We start from the raw sequence: 19,482 nt of genomic DNA on the forward strand, positions 1-19,482 counted from the left end.
GCAAAGCACAGGAAGGACGAGTCATTAAAGTGACTGATTATAAATAGGAACCATCAGGGCAGATGTAAGTCATTTTGGTTTAATCAGGCCATTAATTATTAGGGTTTATCAATTAGTTTTATTGAAGGCAAGGGAGCTTAAATGAATGGTAGGGCATTGATTTTAACTGAGACATCTTCTCAAAGAAAATACAACAAGGACGCAGAAGCCTGGAATTTCGGGTTCATTTCATACCTTTAAAGAGGCCATGCTTGTATTACTGCTGTGTCAAATCTTTCAATGAAAGAGAGAACTAGTTCTAACCCCTAAGCAGGAGACATTATTCACTTGTGTTCCCTGCTTTAAAGTCTGATTCCCAAGAAGTCAGTATCATGTTGGAGAAAGTGAGAGGCAGGCCAGTGCACAGTGGCTTGTTTTAATGCCCTGTGTTCTACATCATTTGTTATGCATGGACCTGGAGGAGTCAGGGTAGATTCTGTTGGTCAGTCCTCTCAGGGGAAGCAGGGAGATGCTAAGCAAAGTGGGTGATGGACAGCATCTAAGATCTGCTCATCAGCCCTGCACAGACTGCAGCAAACAAGCCATTACACCGCTGAGCAGAGCTAAGGGCTGCCTCACTGAGTTCTCAGATGCTGGCAACTTCTTGAGAGCAGAAGTATCTACTATCAACCCAGTCCTGCTGATATCTGATTGTATCTGGATATATTCTCAGGGCTGATCTTCCCATATTGACAAAGATTGGCATGGGACTTCAGTGATACCGTGCTTAGCACTGCCTGATATAAAGCTAAATGCTTGATGGGTAAATGCAGAGTTTGTGAATGAATGTTCCCAACACTACAATGCACTGTACGTATTTTAAATTTCATCTGAGGTACTGGAGCAGACCCAAGTGCTAAGTGATATTAACCTTCATTATGTCAACTCCAGCTCAAAGCAAGCTTCTTCAAGAATGGCAGGTACTGTTCGCTGGGGTCACAGAGGAGCCAACAATTATCTAGTCACATCATAATATTCTGTCATCAAAATATTTCCCCAGTCCCTCAATGAGACGGGGCTTCCCGACGGGCTGGACTTTTTTTTAAATGATGATGTCATCAATGTGATCTGCAGGAGTGATGGATGGCTGTCAGCACTTCTGATCAATAATGTGAAGTGCTTAGACAACTGAAAAAAATTACCTGGAACAGGAGGAATAGAAGAATTTACAAATCGGATCTTGGGTCATGTTGATGACCACAGCAGTCCCCTGGTCTACAGAGGTCTATAACTGAATAGAAACTAAAGTATCTTTCAAAATTAAACATAAGCCATATGGTTATTAAATCAGGTAGTCCTACCTACTCAGAAACCTGAGGTAGGAAGATGGCTAGAGCCTAGGAGTTTAAATCCAGCTTGGATAACTGTGAGATCCTGTCTCAGCCCTGCCCCTTGTTAGTGACCATGGAGTATCTTGGCCACAATGCTACCCTATCTTTAACAAAGCATGAAACCCTAGGTAGTGGCACTGACTGCACACTGTACAGTAGTGGCAAACACCAAGTTCTTAAGCTCCGAGGCTGTCTGAACGGCAGTGATTGCAGAGATTTAAAAACAGATACTAATTCCACTCCCTGGTGACTGTTCAACAAAACCAAACAGAACCTTAGAAAGGCATGCATGTTGCACAGGGTGGCACATGTCTACAATTCTGACACTTGGAAGGCTACGGTAGGAGGTCAGCCTCAAGTATGCAGCCAGCCTGGGCTACAAAACAAGCGCTGGTGAGAACCTACCTTAAAAATGAAAACCACCAACATAAACAAACAGAAAAGGAAGGAAAAAAGACGTGTACAAATAGCAGCAACATTACTCCTAACAATCTCAAGCCATGCACAATTATGAATGTCCCTCCCTCTATTAGGAAATGAATAGATAAATGATGGTATGCCCATATGGTATATCAATAGTCTTCTGCAATAAAAAGGAGTGGATGGCTGACAAATGTTACAACATAGATCAACTAAAAACGATACAGGAACTAGAGAGAATAAGGCACAACAGTTCATGTTACATGACTCTATTTTTGCCCAGAAAAGGTGAATCTATACAGTCAGAAAATAGACTAGTGTTTCCTGGGGAGTGGGACTAGGGCTGGGGAAGGGTCAGGGACAGCGGCAGGTGATAGTGAATGGATATGGAGACTTTTTCTTGGTAGAGTGATGGAATACTAGAGACTAAATTATAGCAATACTTGCATATACTATAAATCTATTTAGCTCATATTTGAATCACATCCTTAAAACTGGTGTTTTTCTTGGTATATTAACAATATATCAATAAAGTTATTTAAGGAAAAAATAGCCTCAAAACCCAAATTATCAGCAGCAGTGCTAGTTCCCAGAAAGTCAGTTGATACCCCATAGTCAGGTACTTTCTAGCCACTGTGGGCTTCCCATTTGTAAAAACGTAGGAGACACCAGTTAGTCTAAAGGTTACTTCCTCTTTAAAGTGGGTATGCACCACACACACACACACACACACACACACACACATAAGCCTGGGTGCCCATGATGATTATTTATTTAAAAAATAACTAATTTTAAAGTGTCATTTCATATATATGAGAGTTCCCCAATGACCAAGGCTATGCCTACAAAGCATAAAAGAAACTGGTTCAAATATGAAAAGCTCAATCAGGCGAGCATGGCTGCCTCAGTAGCCTCCCCAATTGTTCTGACTGATTTCCAGGATGGTCTGATTTTTTTTTTCCCTTACACTGAATTGACCAAATTGACTGTGGAAATTGGTATCATGTTGACATGACTCATGTTGCTGCCCATAACTGCCTCACACAGAAACCAGATCTTTACACAGGCGGCATCAATTAGCCATTACAGAAGCTGCAGAAACAATAGTAAGCTGAGGCTCGATAATCAAGGCTAAGCCTTTCAAAGCCAGAGCTAGCTACAACTCTTCCTAGGGCCTCCCCTGCCAGCTGTGCCCCCCATTCCCCCCACCATCAGGGGCCCTATGGCTCTGCAGAGAAACAAGTGAGGTGACTTTCTGGTCAGAGCAGATTCTGTGTATGCTTTTGTCAGAAAAAGAAAGCCACACAGGCGGACTGCGACTGCGACCTCTCTGTGAGCTGTTTGCCATAGGTGTTGGTGGCAGCACTTGCTGCGACCTTTTTGATCTCCATTGTGTGTTTACAATACTGGCTTGCTTGATCTTTCCAGGGTGAGCTTCACTGGATAACCTTTAAAAGCAGGCATGGTACACTCCTTTTTATTTTACTCATGTATCTGTGTTCGCGTGCACTATCGTGGCGTGCATGTGCCACAGAGGATATCTTGCAGGGGTAGGTTCTCTCCTACCACGTGGCTTCCAGGGATGGAACTCAGGCCATCAGGCATGATGGCAAGGGCTTTCCCCACAGAGCCATCTCATCAGCCTGCATGATATAATTTTTAAGGAAACACCAGTCAGTTGTATAATGTGCCATACAGTTCTGTTACAAGACCATGTGGGAAGCAGAACTAAACTTTTCTTTGATGTCCTTCCTCCATAAAGCTCCACTGTCTAATACTAGGATCCAGGGGGGCACATCAAGTAGGTTTCCCCTCTTAGAATGTCCCCCATCCCGGAGCTGGGGCTCTTCAGCAGTATCCCTTCATTAAGTTTATTGTCTTATGAAAAGATAAAACTCAATATATCTCTCTAGTTACTTCTTGGGGACTGCACTCTAATGAGTGAGAACAGCAGGTACAATTAAATACAGTCTGTGGTGACACTGCATTAGAGTCATCTGCACACAACAGGAATGCACATAGGAGAAAACCACACTGCAATATCAAAGCTCCTCTAAGCACTTCATCATAGAGTAAAGGGTGGTTATCCAAGCATCCTTGCAAAGGCCCTAAATAAAATTAAGCAGCATAATTAGCTATTGTAAATGGCAGCTACTGTCTGCAGCCTCATGATTCAGCTTGGAGGAGACAAAATACATGGCTTTCCCTCCCTTGTCATCAACAGAAGACCTCTGTAGGTTTAATATTAAGGACACACAGGCCTGGGCCCCTCAATTCTCCTTTTCTTCAAATTTTATTTATTACTGTTTTTTCAGTGCTAGGGCTTGAATCCAGGGCCTTGTATGAACAAGGCAAGTGCTCTACAATTGAGCTAGGTAATCCATCCTCTTTCTCTAATTATTTCAGAGGAAGTAAAATATCCTACCTGCAGTCTACACATATCCTCCATGTATGGGGGACACTTACTGTGGAAGAATGGACCCTGGAAATCGAAGCTGAGTCTGAGATGCCACTAAATGAAGATCCAGAACTATCAAGAAAAGGATGAAGATTCAGAATGCATAACAAAAGAAGGAGGGCAGCATGTGCTGGTGGATCCTTTCAGAGAAGTGACACGGTTAAGGTAGGTGACGTCTGACACTCCCTGTGTGCTATGTGAGCCGTCCTCACTGACATGTGCTCTCTCATTTGAGCTCACTCTAACCCTGAGACTGAAATCATGATTAGCCTCACTTGACAGATGAGGAAATCAAAGCTCAAATTAATGAAATTACTCTGTCACGATGCCACACCCTGTCACTCTGACGAACCCTTTGGCCTCAGCAAGCTGCATCTTCCTCAGACGATCCCCGCTTGAGTGCACTAAGTGGCTGGACTCCTGTACCAACAACTGGGTAATTTTGAGAAATTAAGGGGAAACACAGCCCAGATGTTTTCCTTGAGTGCTTTCCTCTTATTTCTAGCAAGCTGCATTTCTCTCTGAGGAAAGCTGCGCTCTCTCACCCTTCTTGCTGCTCTTTGGAAAGAGCAACGGTTTGAACTACTCCACCGTGCTCTGCCTATGTGCTCCAGACACACTGCTGTTCCCTCAGAGGGGCACGGGCGACCCCTGATAGGGTCAGAGGTGAATTAAGGGGTCAAAGCAGACTGACCATGCCTGCCTCCCTGGACACTGAGTGGGTCAGTAAGCCTCTCTGGACATCCATGTCCTCATTGAAAGATAGACACGCAGACACCTTCCTCATTGGCTGTCATGAAGACTAAATGGAATGATACCCACACAAGGTCCATTACAGCAGCCCAGAAGATATGCAGTACCTGAGAGCAGTCACTTACTCCTCCAGAAGTAAACACTAGATGTGATTCCCACAGTGCTGCCATCTTCGCTATGCCCTTGAAGAAGGGTGGGTGTGGAGCCTGCTAATGTCCATTGCACTGGGCAGAATGTGCCCCTGAGGACAAACCTCTTACCTTTTACTATTACTACAAACAATGCAGGGCTGCTTTACAGCTTTAGGGACTGACCTAACTAGGATGACAGGGGAGAAACAACAGACATATGCAGGAAGGCTGGGGTCAGGAAGGCCACGTGCTCTGAATTAATATAATACAGCTGGATAGAGGTGAGTTTGTTGTACACCTTTTTTTTTTGAACAAGGAGGCAGGGTTAGCTAATGTTGGTAGAAAGTCTATTGGAGCAGTCTCAGGCTCTAAACATCCAGGAGAAGGAAGCTGTGGCCGAGAGCTCAACCGTTTGTCAACACTCATACACAGACCAGAGGAAGGCTGTGCTCAAGTCAACATTACAGTCATTCAGGATGTCACTCACTCCTCCTTCAAGTGACTCTGAAGTAAGCCACACTACAGAAATTTCCAGGATAAACACATCCCAGATGACCGGCCTATCCATCTGGGAAATAAGCAAGGGCACATGGCTGCCCTCACGAGGTCCCTAGGGCCACATCTCCCCAGATGGTCCTCTCCCTGTGAGAAGCTTCGAAACTTCAGATTTACCTAGAAGACAAAACTCAGAGGCAGCTGACTGTGTGACTTACTCAGTACCTGCAATGTGTCTGAGCAGGATCCTGTGTATGTCAACAGTGCGATCATCTATGAGCCAAGTCACACAACCATCATGAAACTTACTTTTAATCCCAACCCCTTACCACACAGACAGTCTTAGAGGAATAGTTACCTGCATTTCCTATATATATATTGCTCTGTATATTTCTTAACATATATTGATATAATCTTCTTAAATGTTGTACTGGCTAGCATAATGTCAACTTAATATAAGCTTAAATCATGAGAGGAGAGAACTTCAATTAAAAATATGTCTTCATAAGATCAGGCCATAGGGCATTTTCATAATCAGTGATTGATGGGAGGGCCTGGTGCCTTGTGGTTATTTTCACCCCTGGGCTGGTGGTCCTGGGTTCTATAAGAAAGCAGGCCAAGTAAGCTGGGGGAGCAAGGCAGTAAGCAGCACCCTTCCATCACCTCTGCATCAGCACCTGCTTCTCGGATCCTATCTTGTTTGAGTTCCTTTCCTGACTTCTTTCAAGGAGGGACCACAATGTGAGAGTGTGAGCCAAATAAACCCTTTCCTCCCCAGGCTGCCTTGGGTTATGGTGTTTGATCATAGCAATAATAACTCTAACTAAGACAGTGTTCTTTTGAGATAACCACAGACTCACATGTGATTGGAAGAAACAATAGAGACATACTCTGCTGGCCTCTAAACAGTTTCCTATAACAGCGGGATCCTGTGGAACTGTACAGTATGATATACCTGCCAAGGAACTGAAGTGAAAACACTCACGCTAGAGAACACTTCATACACGTGTTCCTCACTGTGCCCTCTGTAGCCAACTCCCTGCCCTCCCAACTCCACTTCCTCAGCCCCTGGAAACTACTGATCTGCCTCCCACGTCTCTAACTTTATCAGTCAAGCATATTATATAAAGTGAACGCCACGGCTTCAGAACTTTGTGACTGCCCTTTACACTCTGACTAACTCTCAGCAGATTTATCCAGTTTGTTGACATTCAGCACCAGCCCGCCTTCCCACTGCTGAGCAGTGTTCTATGGTAGGAATGCAGAGGCTCATTGAATCATCCTTGTCAGAGGACATGCAGGTTGCTCCCAGTTTTGTGTTAATGTGGAGAAAGTTGTGAAGAGCATGCATATACAGGTGCTGTGTGGACCCAAGTCTTTATTTCGGGGTTGTAAGGGTAACTGTGTGCTCAGGTGTTTTGGGAAATGTCAACAGTGGGGCTATCTATCCCCTCTCACTGCTGCTAACAACTGACCTAATTTCTCTGTGGCCTCACTGGTATTTGCAGTTGTCCCTGTTGATGGAAGCTTGTGTTGGTGTGGGGCTGCATTCTCTACAGGACGATGAGGCAACCATCTTCTTTATGTGATTTTTTTGCCACCTGTCCCTCCGCATGTCCTTCACCCGCCCATTATCTAACTCCATTAATTTTTTGTTCTTTCTCTTGAACTTGAAAGTTTTTTTTTATAAAGTCTTGGTACATTAAAAAAAAAAACAGAACACTTATAAGTAACAGTGTATAGAATTTCTCATCTTTTAAAAACCATTATTATGCATACAGAAATCCCTGTGATTAACTAAGGCAAAGAGAATGAATGGCCAATATAGGCAAGAAGGCTTAATTTCTAGAAATGTTCACTCGTGTTGTCAGAGCTGGAGAAAAATCAACAACTCGCACTCATTAAACTGGTTTGTTTACCTCAATTAATTGGGTAAGTCATCTCTTCTCATGAGTTATAATCTATTATAGCGTTGCCACAGAATGCCTACATGTAAAGGATATTTAACAGGAGCCAAGGTCTAACAGTGGCTCTCACCACTAATACTTGTTCAACACAAACAGCCCCTGACAGATGCGCCTGACTAAGCAGCCCCAACACTAAGAAGAAGGCGCCCATCCAGTTTTCCCATCATTACCCTCTACAACATAAAACCAACTGGGGATGACTCCTTTAAATTGACTTGGATTGCTCAAATGCTAACCAGTCCTTGAAAAACAACAACAAAAAAAAACCCCCAACCCAACAAACTGGCATTTCAGGAAGTGAAATGTGGCATAGACTACTTCAAAACTCTCTGCAACCTGAAGTGAAGCCCCGCTGTCTGGTGTCTGTAAAGAGGCTGTTATGGAAGCTTTGTGCAAACTACATTTCATCAAGAATCACTTAAAATCAGCCACGTCATTTCCTATTGGTAGCGATGCCCCACCATTGAGGGATCACTCTTGTGAATGTGGTTAGTTTTCTACTTCTCTGTACCACAAATCCCAGCTTTACACACAATCAGACAGCTTTTCACACTCTGACCTTGACATCAGACTTTCTTTTCTAAGAAATTCAAAGATTTTACATGTCTTTTCTGTCCTCACAGACACAGTGGTTTTGGAGTAGGATATGCTTGTGGTGTTTTTAACCACACAGACTGTACTGATGTCATTTAAGGAACTGACAATTCTATGATACAGGCCAACACTTTCCTGGTCACTCTCTCTCAGATGACCAGCCTCTGGTCCTCTCAGATTCTTCTAGAAGGATGCCTTTTGTAAGACCTCTCTGCACATTCTTTTCTGGCAATTTTCTGTGAACCTACAATTATATTAAGATTCACCACCACCAAGACACTGTCACTTTTCATCCAAGTTGTGACTCTGCATGTCCTCCATTATTAGGGCCAGTGAGACGGCTCAGGAGTAAGCACACTGGCCACTAAGCCTGATGATCTGGGCTTGACGCCTGGGACCTGAATGCTGGAATTGTCACATGCCCATGCCACACACAATGAGTGCATTCAATTATTTTTTTAAATTATTTATTTATTTTGATTTTTTGAGAGGGTTTTTTTTTAAAGATTTATTTATTTATTTTATGTATATGAGGACACTGTAGCTGTCTTCAGACACACCAGAAGAGGGCATCAGATCTCATTACAGATGGTTGTGAGCCACCATGTGGTTGCTGGGAATTGAACTCAGGATTTCTGGAAGAGCAGTCAGTGCTCTTAACCACTGAGCTACCTCTCCAGCCTGCATTAAATTCTTTTAACTAAAAAAAAAAAAAATCTGCTAATGATACTACTTCATTTTCAACTACTAAGGCTTCCTATTCTTACTTTTACCTCTTCAGAATACTGCGTGAATGGAGTCTTAGAGCACTTTGCCCACATTGCTGCACAGACTAGAAGTTCAATCACTTTACTGCTGAGTTACACCTGCAATGTGTGTGCTCCATCATGGTGTGGGTGCTCCACCATGGTGGGGGTGCTCCATCATGGTGTGGGTGCTCCATCATGGTGTGGATGCTCCACCATGGTGTGGGTGCTCCACCATGGTGTGGGTGCTCCATTGTGTGTTTACCCATCTATAAATCTAAAATCTGATAAAAGATGGGCGGGTTGTTTCCAGTTTGCATCTTTTATGACTACAGCCACTGGGAAGAGGTGCTTACTAGTTTTGTGAGACAAATACTTCATCTCCCCTGTGTAAGCGATGTGTAAACATCTAAGCGAGGAGTGGCTGGGCTGGCCACACCATCAGAAATGTGCAGGGCTGCACTACAAACCCCTTCTCTTTGAGCTCACGTGCACAAGCTTCCTGGGCTGGCCGGTGATGGGTCCACTTCATCCTTTAGCTAACTACTTTCTAATGCATTCTATAGTTAACACTGTAGTTATTGCTTATGTATGTATGCACATACATATTATATAATATGTACATGTGTATGTATATTACATATATGTATTGCGTGTGTATATGTGTATATATATACACATATATATATGTGTGTGTGTGTGTGTATTTCACCTACACCTGCTAAAAATGTTTCATGAGTGTAGAAACTGATATTCCCCAAGCACCCACAACAACATCTAGAACACAGGTAAGAAATAAATAGCTATGGAATAGTAAAGCCTTAGCTGAGACAGCTCAGGCAGCACCCCAGAGAGGTCTAGGTGTTAGGTGTGCTCAGTTTAGGAAAGTAACATCAGGGAAAATAACATTTCCAGCATGTTTGCTGAAACAAAGAGTTGGCTTGTTTTCCTCTGAGATCAGAAAAGATTGGGTCCATTCTGTCTGACAGAAGTTTCTTTACACAGAGCTTTATCTGGGTAAAAACTGTTTTGCAAAGCTGCTTAAAGACAGTGTTTTACCTTGAAACTCACCACCTTCCTTCCCCAGCCTCCCCAGGACTGGGATTACAGGTATGCACCAAGCCCAGCTTTCCTATTGGGGAAGACAAGCATAAGTGCCTAGGCTCATATATGGAAAGGTTTACTGGTATACAAGAGGTCCAGCTTTCTCTCCCCACAAGTTTCTGCATCTCTGTATAATGGCCCCGACTGATGGCCGGTTTTATTTTCTTAATCTAAGCTCCATTCTCATTACCCTTCCATTTCTTTTTTATCCTTGGGGAAAGCAAGAGCAGTTACTGCCAGGGTATTCTCACGTTTCCCACAGAAATGGCATAGGTGTTAATCTTGCATTTATGTTTGATGTGGGTAATGACGGCTGTGACTGGAGCCGTGGTTATTAATATGCAGGGCTCTCACCTCATTAGTGGTGATGTATGTTTTGAAGTTAAGCTGCAGTGTTTGCTGCAATGTTCTCACTGTTCACTTCCTTTGTTTTGACTCACGGTCAGCCTGGGCTGCACTCACAGGGTGCTCCCTTATATCTGATAATGAAGACAGCTTTTCCACAGTAGTTAATCTTGGTAGGTGTTTCAAAGATTTTAAATAAGTACATCTTCATGTGATGACATCACATTTGTTTTAGTGTAAAAATAGACTTAGGGATTTTTTTGACCCTGTAACACAAAGCACAATAAACTCTCTCCCTGACTGGATTTGGGAATAGAGTATTTTTATTGATAGGATGGAGTGATTAATTCACAGTTTTGAGCACATTCACAAAGTCCTCACATTTACCATCTCAAATACTAAACTGCTAAATGAGGGGAGCAGCTGAATGAACACCTGATGACCCTGCCTGGGTAGGAACTATTCAACTCCAGGTTCCACCATTTCCAGGGGACAACACGCAGCTGAATAAACTAACAAGCATGCTGCTTCATGTTCATACTTCTCTACTCTATGGTCCCCACTTATACTGTGGAAAGACACTGGAGTTTATCTATGCATGTTCTGTAGTTAAAACCCAGGGCACCAAATCAAGCCATTTATACGGGAGAAAAAGTCTCTTCTCTTGTATTACAGAACCAAGCATATCTCCAGTTCTTCATCTTAGAAAAATGTGTGTTCCCGAGTATAAAGTAATGTCATATCAATAATTCCCTGCTCTGTTTGGGGAGAGCAGCCTTAGCAAGTGATGATCAGAGGAGAGCTCCTGTTCTCAGTACTTAGACCAACACAAAGGAGGCTGCTTGGATCACTCATTAATGCCTTTCCCTCTTCTTCTCACCGCTGTCTGCTCACACAGCCTGGACCAGCCTCCCCAGCCCCCATAAAAGGACTCAGCTTTGATATGACAATGTGACACATATTCAGATGTATTCCCATCATCAGTCAGAAACAAAAACGAGTCTGTGTGTGCAAGGGGGAAGAGCAGTGAGCGTACTCAGTACAAGTGTATAAACAACCGAATTACCTACTTAATTGCCTTAGCTGAACTTAAAAGCTCTGATCTTTAATTGCCTGATTGAACTCATCTAAAAAGCTACAATTTTTTAATCAAGGAGAAAATTAAATAGCTTTTTGGTAAATAAAAAGGCATCTTTAATCTTAGTTTTATGAAATCCAAGTTATTAAATATGGACAAAACCTACTCAATTTAGGCTAAGTTTCTCATTACAACCTTTTACAAAAGTCTTCAGGGACCTGGTTCTTTTACTCTAAATTCAGAAGGTAAAAGCCTCTATGAGTAGCTATGGAACTCTAAAGCCAAACATGTCAATCTATCAAGTGAGGTGTATAACTATAGCACACTCTTTTTGAGAGCTGAGTGCCCATTACCAGTGAAAATACACACACACACACACACACACACACACACACACACATATATATACACACACATATCACACATATGTATATGTATATATATGTATGTATACACACATACATACACACACACACACACACACACACACACACACACACACACACACACTCATTTGCACTATAATCCAGTCACCTTCCTACCCAGGCAGATGAGATGCACATTCCTTCCCCGATTCATACTTAAAACTGAAGTCCCTAAAGAGGGCTTGTGGCAACTCCTCCTCACTGCTCTCAGACCCCTCCCACAGAAATATTCCACAGCAGACTTACTCTGGGTGTTGAGTGCCTCCCACCCCACTCCCCACCCCCCACCCCCCCAAAAAAAAACTGAAAAAAGACTCAGGATTCTTTTTGGAAACCTGTGTTGTCTACCACATAACAAAAGGTCTTTCTGAGCCCAAGTTCCAAATGGCCAGGGAAGAAGGGTGCACTCACCTCTAGGGCTCTGGTAACTGTGCCTGCCTACAATGACCACAGGACTGTCTTGGCAAACTGGCCCTACGCGTTATTTTCTGATCTCCACAGATCTGTCTGAAACATATCTCATGAGGTATTATTTGGACAAATAAACAAACAAAACTCTGGCTATTTCTCACAAACAGTGGGAGTAACTCCAAATAACCAAACAAATGGGGATTCTAGAGGTATAGCGTCTTGTCAGCATCATTTGTCACTTTAAAGAGGAAAAGAAAAGACAACTTTGGAATAACTGAAGCACACTTCCCTACCCACCAGACTTCTCAGAGTGACCACATTTTTTACAGTTATGGCTTAGACAAGTCATTGGTCCAGAATAACCCAGCTTGCCGAGAGTACAGAACAACCTTAAGTTTCAGTTTATAACAACACTGCCATTTACACAGTGCTGTCCTTTTAATGGAGGTTTTGCTCTTGAGCAATGACTTAGATTCCATGCAAACGAACAGCAGTGTAAAAGGCAGCAAATGCCAGGTTCTGGGCACTGGCTGTACCGGCTTCCTGGGTGGCACATAAGGCAGAAGTGCACGGCAGGGAAGAGGGAGCAGCTCAGCCCAGCAGGTTAAGGTGTCTCCTTCTGTTACTCACAGATGTGTACATACACGGATACTGACCCAGCCGGGCCTACGCTCCCGCCCCACCGCTCTGGTAGCATTTCCACAGTGGCTTTAAGGAGGCAGGGAACTGGGGTCAGTCAGCATGGATGTCTGCAAAAACTGAATACTATGCTTTCCCCATATGCAGATATTCTGTTTAATGCAGATATTCTCTTTAAAAAGGTTGAAGAAGTTTTGGGCTATTGAGAGTATACAAAGACCAGAGGCCATAGTGCTAGGTAGGGGACTGCAACTGAGAACAGGGTGAGTTCCCCACAAAAGGTTTAGTCCTTTCTTAGGGAAAAAAAATATGAAAACTAAAACCAAATTTTTAAAAACCCTTTCCTTTAATCACATCTAATTAATTGTACACTGCTGCACCCCCCAGAATACACAAAGCTAGGAGGAGCAGATGTGGACTAAGTTAGATGTGTGGTTTGGTTTTGTTACCATATCTTTCTGTTTTCGTAATTTGCTTTAAATGAATTCAGACATTTTTGGAACACCAAACAAACGAAAGGAGGTTCCTTGTGACATGCAACAGCTATCAGATCATTTTCTTCCATGTCACCAGAACTAGCAGCCATTCTGATTCGTTAATTAAAGTTTCATTTCCTGGGAACAGGACACGAACTCTTCAGAGAGACATCTGAAGTGCTCCGAGGAGAGGGCTGTAACTATAGTTAAATAATATAGAGCTATTTTTAAATAGTATCACATATGTTTCAATGCTTGAAAAATGTGGCTCATAAAAATATAATTCCCTAGTTTGTACTGAAAAAAAATAGAAAATATGTATACAAGAGGGAGAAAATAAGAAAAGTAAGATTTACATCACTTTTTTTTTAAACCAAGGTAACTGCAGAGCCTCCCCCATCCCTACATTAAGTTCATTTGTGTAACCCAGAACATACCTCTGTGTAAAATCTTTAAACTCCACAGATAGGTAAGGCCTTTAACAACCTAGAATTGTGAAAGGGAAAAAAAAAACAGTACAATTATGGATATTATAGGGAATGCTCCACAGTTAAATAAATCAACCACAAATTGTTCTTTAAATTACTGTCAAACTAAAAGTAGCTCTTGAATACTTCCTGTCTGTGCCAGGCTCTCAGGGACACCAACTGCAGAGCTCCACATTCGTTGCTGGTGATTTTACTGCACCAGAAGATGGGGTGTGTCACAGGAAAGAGATGAGCATGAGTCACAGAACCACCAGGAAGGCCACATGCGTCATCCCCAGTGGTGGATAGGCAGGTTAGAAGGTCAGAAGAGAGGGACAAAGACTTCTTAAGAAAATTTTCAATATTCCTAAATCATTTTTTTAAAAAAATGATTTTGTTTGTATTTTCTGAGTGTGGGTGTTTGCCTGCATGAATGTATGTGCACTATGTGTGTGCTTAGTGTCCATGGAGACCAGAAGAGGGCGTCAGATCTTCAGAACTGAAGCTATGGACAGTTGTGTGCTGCCGTGTGGGAACTGTGAATTAAACCTGGCTTCTCTGCAAGAGCAGCGAGTGCTTTTAACTGCTGAGCCATCTGGAGACAGCCCCTGGGTACGTTTTTTAAAAATCATGTTATTTAGGATGAAAGAAGAAACTTTGCTTGTATTTTTTGGTAATGCTGAAGAATAAACAGAGGGCCTTGTATGTGTGCAGGAGGTGCTGTACCAATCACCTACATGTCTAGATGAAGACCGTTAAAGAAACTGACTCATGAAAGGAATTGGGTAAAACAGAAATCTCCTTTCCAACAGCAGTGAGGAGCACCTGATCAAGACGCCAAGCCTTGAACGGCAAACTTAACTGATGTGAGGAAAAGAGAAAAAAGCACTGGACCAAGCTAAAGCTGCATTTCAGTCAGATGTGTCCAACTGTTCCTCAGAGGACTCTGGTGTAGGCTCTGTGAGAGCCCTGATGTGACTCTCACAACTTTTCTGTTAAGTTTAAAATAAAAGTTAAAAATAATCTTAAAAGGCTTGTAATTACTGTCGAAAGCTTTCTTATTCTTTCTCTAATAGAAAGCACTGAGAGAAGCATACAAGGCCCACTTGCGGCACAGAGCATGCGCGTGCAGGAAGTGCACAGATAGCATCAGAGTGTTGCGGCACAGAGCATGCGCGTGCAGGAAGTGCACAGATAGCATCAGAGTGCAGGTCAGAGAGAAAATGGGTGAGTTCCACTGCACCAATTTCACCTGCATCTTCCCTTTAACTGCCAGAGTCAAGAAAAATGGTTAAATGAATAAGGCCCTAACTATAGAGGTTGCAATTACTACTGTCTATGTGGAAATTTTAATCAGGAATTGCCATTAAGATCTTTTCATCTACATCTGTACATGTAGCTCACTGATAAAGGGTTTGGCTGCATATAGGAGGCCCTAAGTTCAATCCCTACCTAGTACCACTAAACAAATGATAAATAAATCTTCAAAGCTTATACAAAAGTTGTTGTTACATGAAAAGCATGCTTTACTCATAGCACATGAATAGGATCTCATAATAATTTCAAGGTTGACTTCATAATGGAATTTTAAAAACAGTGAACAAAATGCTGTTACTGAAAAAGTACTTAGAAGTATGTGAAGGCACTTACTGTTACAGAAAACTTGGACAAGTCAAGGCTACATGATAAGAAAACCTTCTTGGAGGAGAAGCAAGTAGGCTTTGTGTACTGTACACATGATCATAGAGAAGGAGGCCTGGATGCCCCATGTGAGAAGATTTTGGTTGATAAAAACTGACTAACAGCAATAAAACCAGAAAAAGAAAGTAAGAAAAGCAATGTCCAAATCCTGAAGATCTAGAAAGCCTAACTCTGTTACTCTGAACGAGGCCAGCCCATTTAACTGCTCTCTCTCAGAGAGCATGAGAGATCAGCTGAAACAATGAGCAATTTCATTCCATGCTAATCTAGTCTAAGAAAAGAGATACATTCAGAGTTTGGAATCACTGATATCACAAGATAGTATTACAAATAATAAAACATGGGAAAAAATCAAATCATGACTATTATTTACATGTCTAAATTCTATACCATATACATAAATACATGTTAGGATAATAAAACTAAAATATGTATTTAAAATAAAAGTATAAATGAGGATAGTTTTATCAATGTAAGTAAGACAAAGTATTAAATGTTCATAAAAGACAGCAGCAATGAAAATAGCTTCTCTCTGAGTAGTGAAGCTCATGATGGGGGGAAGGCCATGATGGTTAGCAGGGAAACAGTGAGCTTTGGGGTTCTGAGAAATGGGGTGCAACTTCCTGACTCAGAAGTTTAGTTGAGTCTAACACTAGCTAAATAGCAAATGATCAGAAAACACACACACACAAGACACAATCGTAAGTGCACAGATTGCAAAGTAGTAAAAGAAATACAAATATTGATTTTATATTCGATAAAATCATACATTTTGAACTATTATTCTTCCAACTCTGAAGCCAGAAAGAATTTTCCTTTAATGTGTATGAGCATCCATGTATAAAGGAGCAGGGGACCTGCCCACTAATTGAGAATCATTGGTATTCAGTAGGCGAGGCTGCACAAAACCACACAAAACAGCCTTGACACTAACAGTACTTATATCTGCTGTCAATCACTCACTCTTGACATGTCAAGTGCACATCTTTTCATGGACAACGTCAATCAACATTAACATTAGCACTCAAAACACAGCACAGCCGGCGCTGCTTCAGAAGTGAGAGGGAAATACCTATGTTGGGGAGCAGGGAAGGGCATTCTTTATAAGAAGTGGGGTAGAAAGTTGCAGTCAGAAGGCGAGATCGTGTACTTTATATGGATTTCTTCAAGGGAAAAAAACATTCTCTCTCCCACATATATCCTGCATGAGAAAACTCCAGCTAGAGTTCAGACACTGACAGGGCTCATCCTGCGAAGACCTTCAGATCCACAGATCTGCCTTGCATGCCAGATTACTAGAACCAGGAAAATTAAGTTCATTTTGGGGAAGAGATCCCTCAGAGAGACACGAGAAGATCTTCAGGCACCACAGAGGTACAGGCTGGGAGTCCTGGGGGACTGAGGCTGGGGGTGTTGCTGAACCACCACAGGCAACAGCAAGCTCCCACTTGAAAATGAGAAGCAGAGCAACTGTGTGCCTGTGCTTTCCCATTATCCGCTATTCTCCTGCACTGCTCTTCCCCCTCTTCCTCTAGGTGTGTGTTTTAACCCAGTTTCCCCGTCAATTCTTTCTTCATTTCCCCACCTCACTTCTCAGAGCAGAGAGCGCAGGAGCAGTGGGTCTGGAGACACACTATCCTGTACCCAGGAGAGCACTGACTAGTTAGACAGTGATTCGGGATGAGGTACTGGGTGGTCTAACCTGTTTTGCTTAGTACTGACGTGCCCAACATCCCCCATCCCACAGCTGCTGGAAACTCCGGCAGCATGCTAGTGCATTCGTAGACCATAGAGACTGGCACACAGACCCATTTGATTCTGAGACTGGACAATGCTGAGACTATTTGCATGTGCCATCTTGGCCTGAGTGAGAAATTCAAAGGAAAGAAACGATGCCATCTTGGGACCAGTTCAGAAGAAGTAACCACGGCAACTGGGAACCAGAACAGGCTGTGCGCATGTGCACTTCACACTCGATGATGGACAACTCAGCAGGGCGATAGCTGAATTTGGACTGATATAATCCTCTTGATATGAGGTGGTATCTCTGGGCCAGTGTTCTGTTTATTAGCCACAGAAAAGATCATCCATGCTTGGAGCCTATTCAGATCTCCCTTCCTCCACAGATAGTGGGTCACTTTGAAGGTGCCACACAAGTGTAGGGCACTAACAGAGTTATGAAAACTGTCAGAAGAGCAAAGTTGTTGAGAGCGTTTCTTCTATACCCACCACGGAAGCTTTCATCACTATGGCCTAGAACGCACGAGAGCTGTAGGATCGTGCCTTGTTTTAGAAGACACTTCTGCTGATTCCAAACCACGTAAGGGGCACATCAACCCTTCTTGGACTGCCACTCATTTGAATGTTTCTCCCGAATACAGCATTTTCAAAATTTTCAACTACCTGAACATCAGGTCCTGTATTCAAAGCTGGTTGCTTTCCTGCTGACTCTGTTCAGTTACAATCATCCTAGCTGAATCAGAAACCCAGTGGCCTTGCTTCTGCTCTACACAGGCGGGAGGCAAGACTGAGGAGGCAGCGGAAGAACAAGGTGGATTCTGTTTCCCCACATCCAATGGGAACGGGGACGTGCAGACTCCCCGCTTCCCAGCTGGTCTCCCTTGCCTCCTCTTGCCCTTTATTACACGTGTTAGTAAACTCCAGAGCCAAGAACTGCCAAAAGCCACCACACATCCGTTCCCCTCTGAGATTAGAGGAGGGAAAGGAAACATTTTTATTTTCATCTCAAACCCTGATTTAAGTACTCAGATTTCGTCCTGAATAATCTGAATAATGTGCAGATTAGAAGCTGCTTGCAGAGGCAGCCTCAGAAGGAGAGTGCTCATCACCCTGGGCAGTTCACACTAATAATTAGAAAGAAAAAAGGAAAGCTGTGAATTACAATGAACGAAGCCTGAGTAAGTGTCCATGTTGGATTAAAGAACGTGAGTTGTCAGTTTGATGTATAATGAATGTGAAAATAAGGCATTTAATTAAATGGTACATGATATAATCACTTTGTTCTGCATTAAGCCACTTAATTTAACAGAGTGCCTTTACTCTAGCAAGTGTTTACGATTATGGCACCCAGTGACTCCTCCTAGACACCGCCAGTTTACACTATTCCCAATCTCAAATCTGGAACTCACATACTAATTTCAGTTTAGATGGTATGATTTGCCTACTTATTAGTGAGTATAGAAGACAGGAAAGTTGTTCTTCATCACAAAGGGCACAGAATCCTAGATATAGGTTCCAAAAGATAAAATAAAAACCAAGAGTAGAAGACTGCAAAATCATTTAAAAGCAAAATAGGATTTTGTTCATAGACTGTTTCACTAATTTAGACTCTTAGATGGTTTTCAAATTATGTCTATAACTATTAAACGTCCCCTGTAACAGCTTTCTCTTTGATGAAACAGACACATGAGCACCAAGATCCCTGGGGTTACAGAGTACTGACAGCCAGAGGACTATGCTCGGGCTTAGCCCATTAAAAAAAAGAGGAAGGATCAGAACTGATGGGCAGTGAGGAGTCAACAGCCACCTGGGACTGCAAGGAAGACTCATAGAGGACACAGGAATAGGCAGAACGGTAAAGATTAAATAACTGCAATTCTCTAAAGCTAAAGCCAATATATATACTTACTGCAACTGCAATTCTTCCAAGGACGTGCTCTGGAATTTTCCTATATACATCCAAAGACCCCCCTGTAGAGACAGAGATACTGTGTTACTACAAACGGAACCATCGGAACAGCGCAAGGGACATGCTCATGTGAGAATGTGATTTCCATCTGCTTACTGGATATAGAGAACAAAGGTTTTTTAGTTCTACCTTTGTGAATGACATGGCTGGGCTTCAGACAGAACACAGCCACCTACTTCCGTTTTAAAATCCA

The 19,482-nt window shown here is 42.6% G+C and overlaps 1 protein-coding gene across 6 annotated transcripts in view; it reads right to left on the reverse strand.

Moving 5' to 3' along the window:
* The window catches only part of Map2k5 (mitogen-activated protein kinase kinase 5), a 217,915-nt gene that overhangs the window by 103,402 nt on the left and 95,031 nt on the right, over window positions 1–19,482 (reverse strand). For all 6 annotated transcript variants that reach the window (XM_006511146.2, XM_030244354.1, NM_001364494.1 and 3 more), the window contains 2 exons: window positions 19,230–19,291; window positions 13,850–13,898 (listed from right to left, as the gene is read on the reverse strand). In XM_006511146.2, coding sequence (XP_006511209.1) covers window positions 13,850–13,898; window positions 19,230–19,291 — 111 coding nt within the window. The remainder of the gene's footprint in view (window positions 1–13,849; window positions 13,899–19,229; window positions 19,292–19,482) is intronic.

The sequence above is a fragment of the Mus musculus genome, chromosome 9 (genome assembly GCF_000001635.26).
Source record: "Mus musculus strain C57BL/6J chromosome 9, GRCm38.p6 C57BL/6J".
Lineage (NCBI taxonomy): Eukaryota > Metazoa > Chordata > Mammalia > Rodentia > Muridae > Mus > Mus musculus.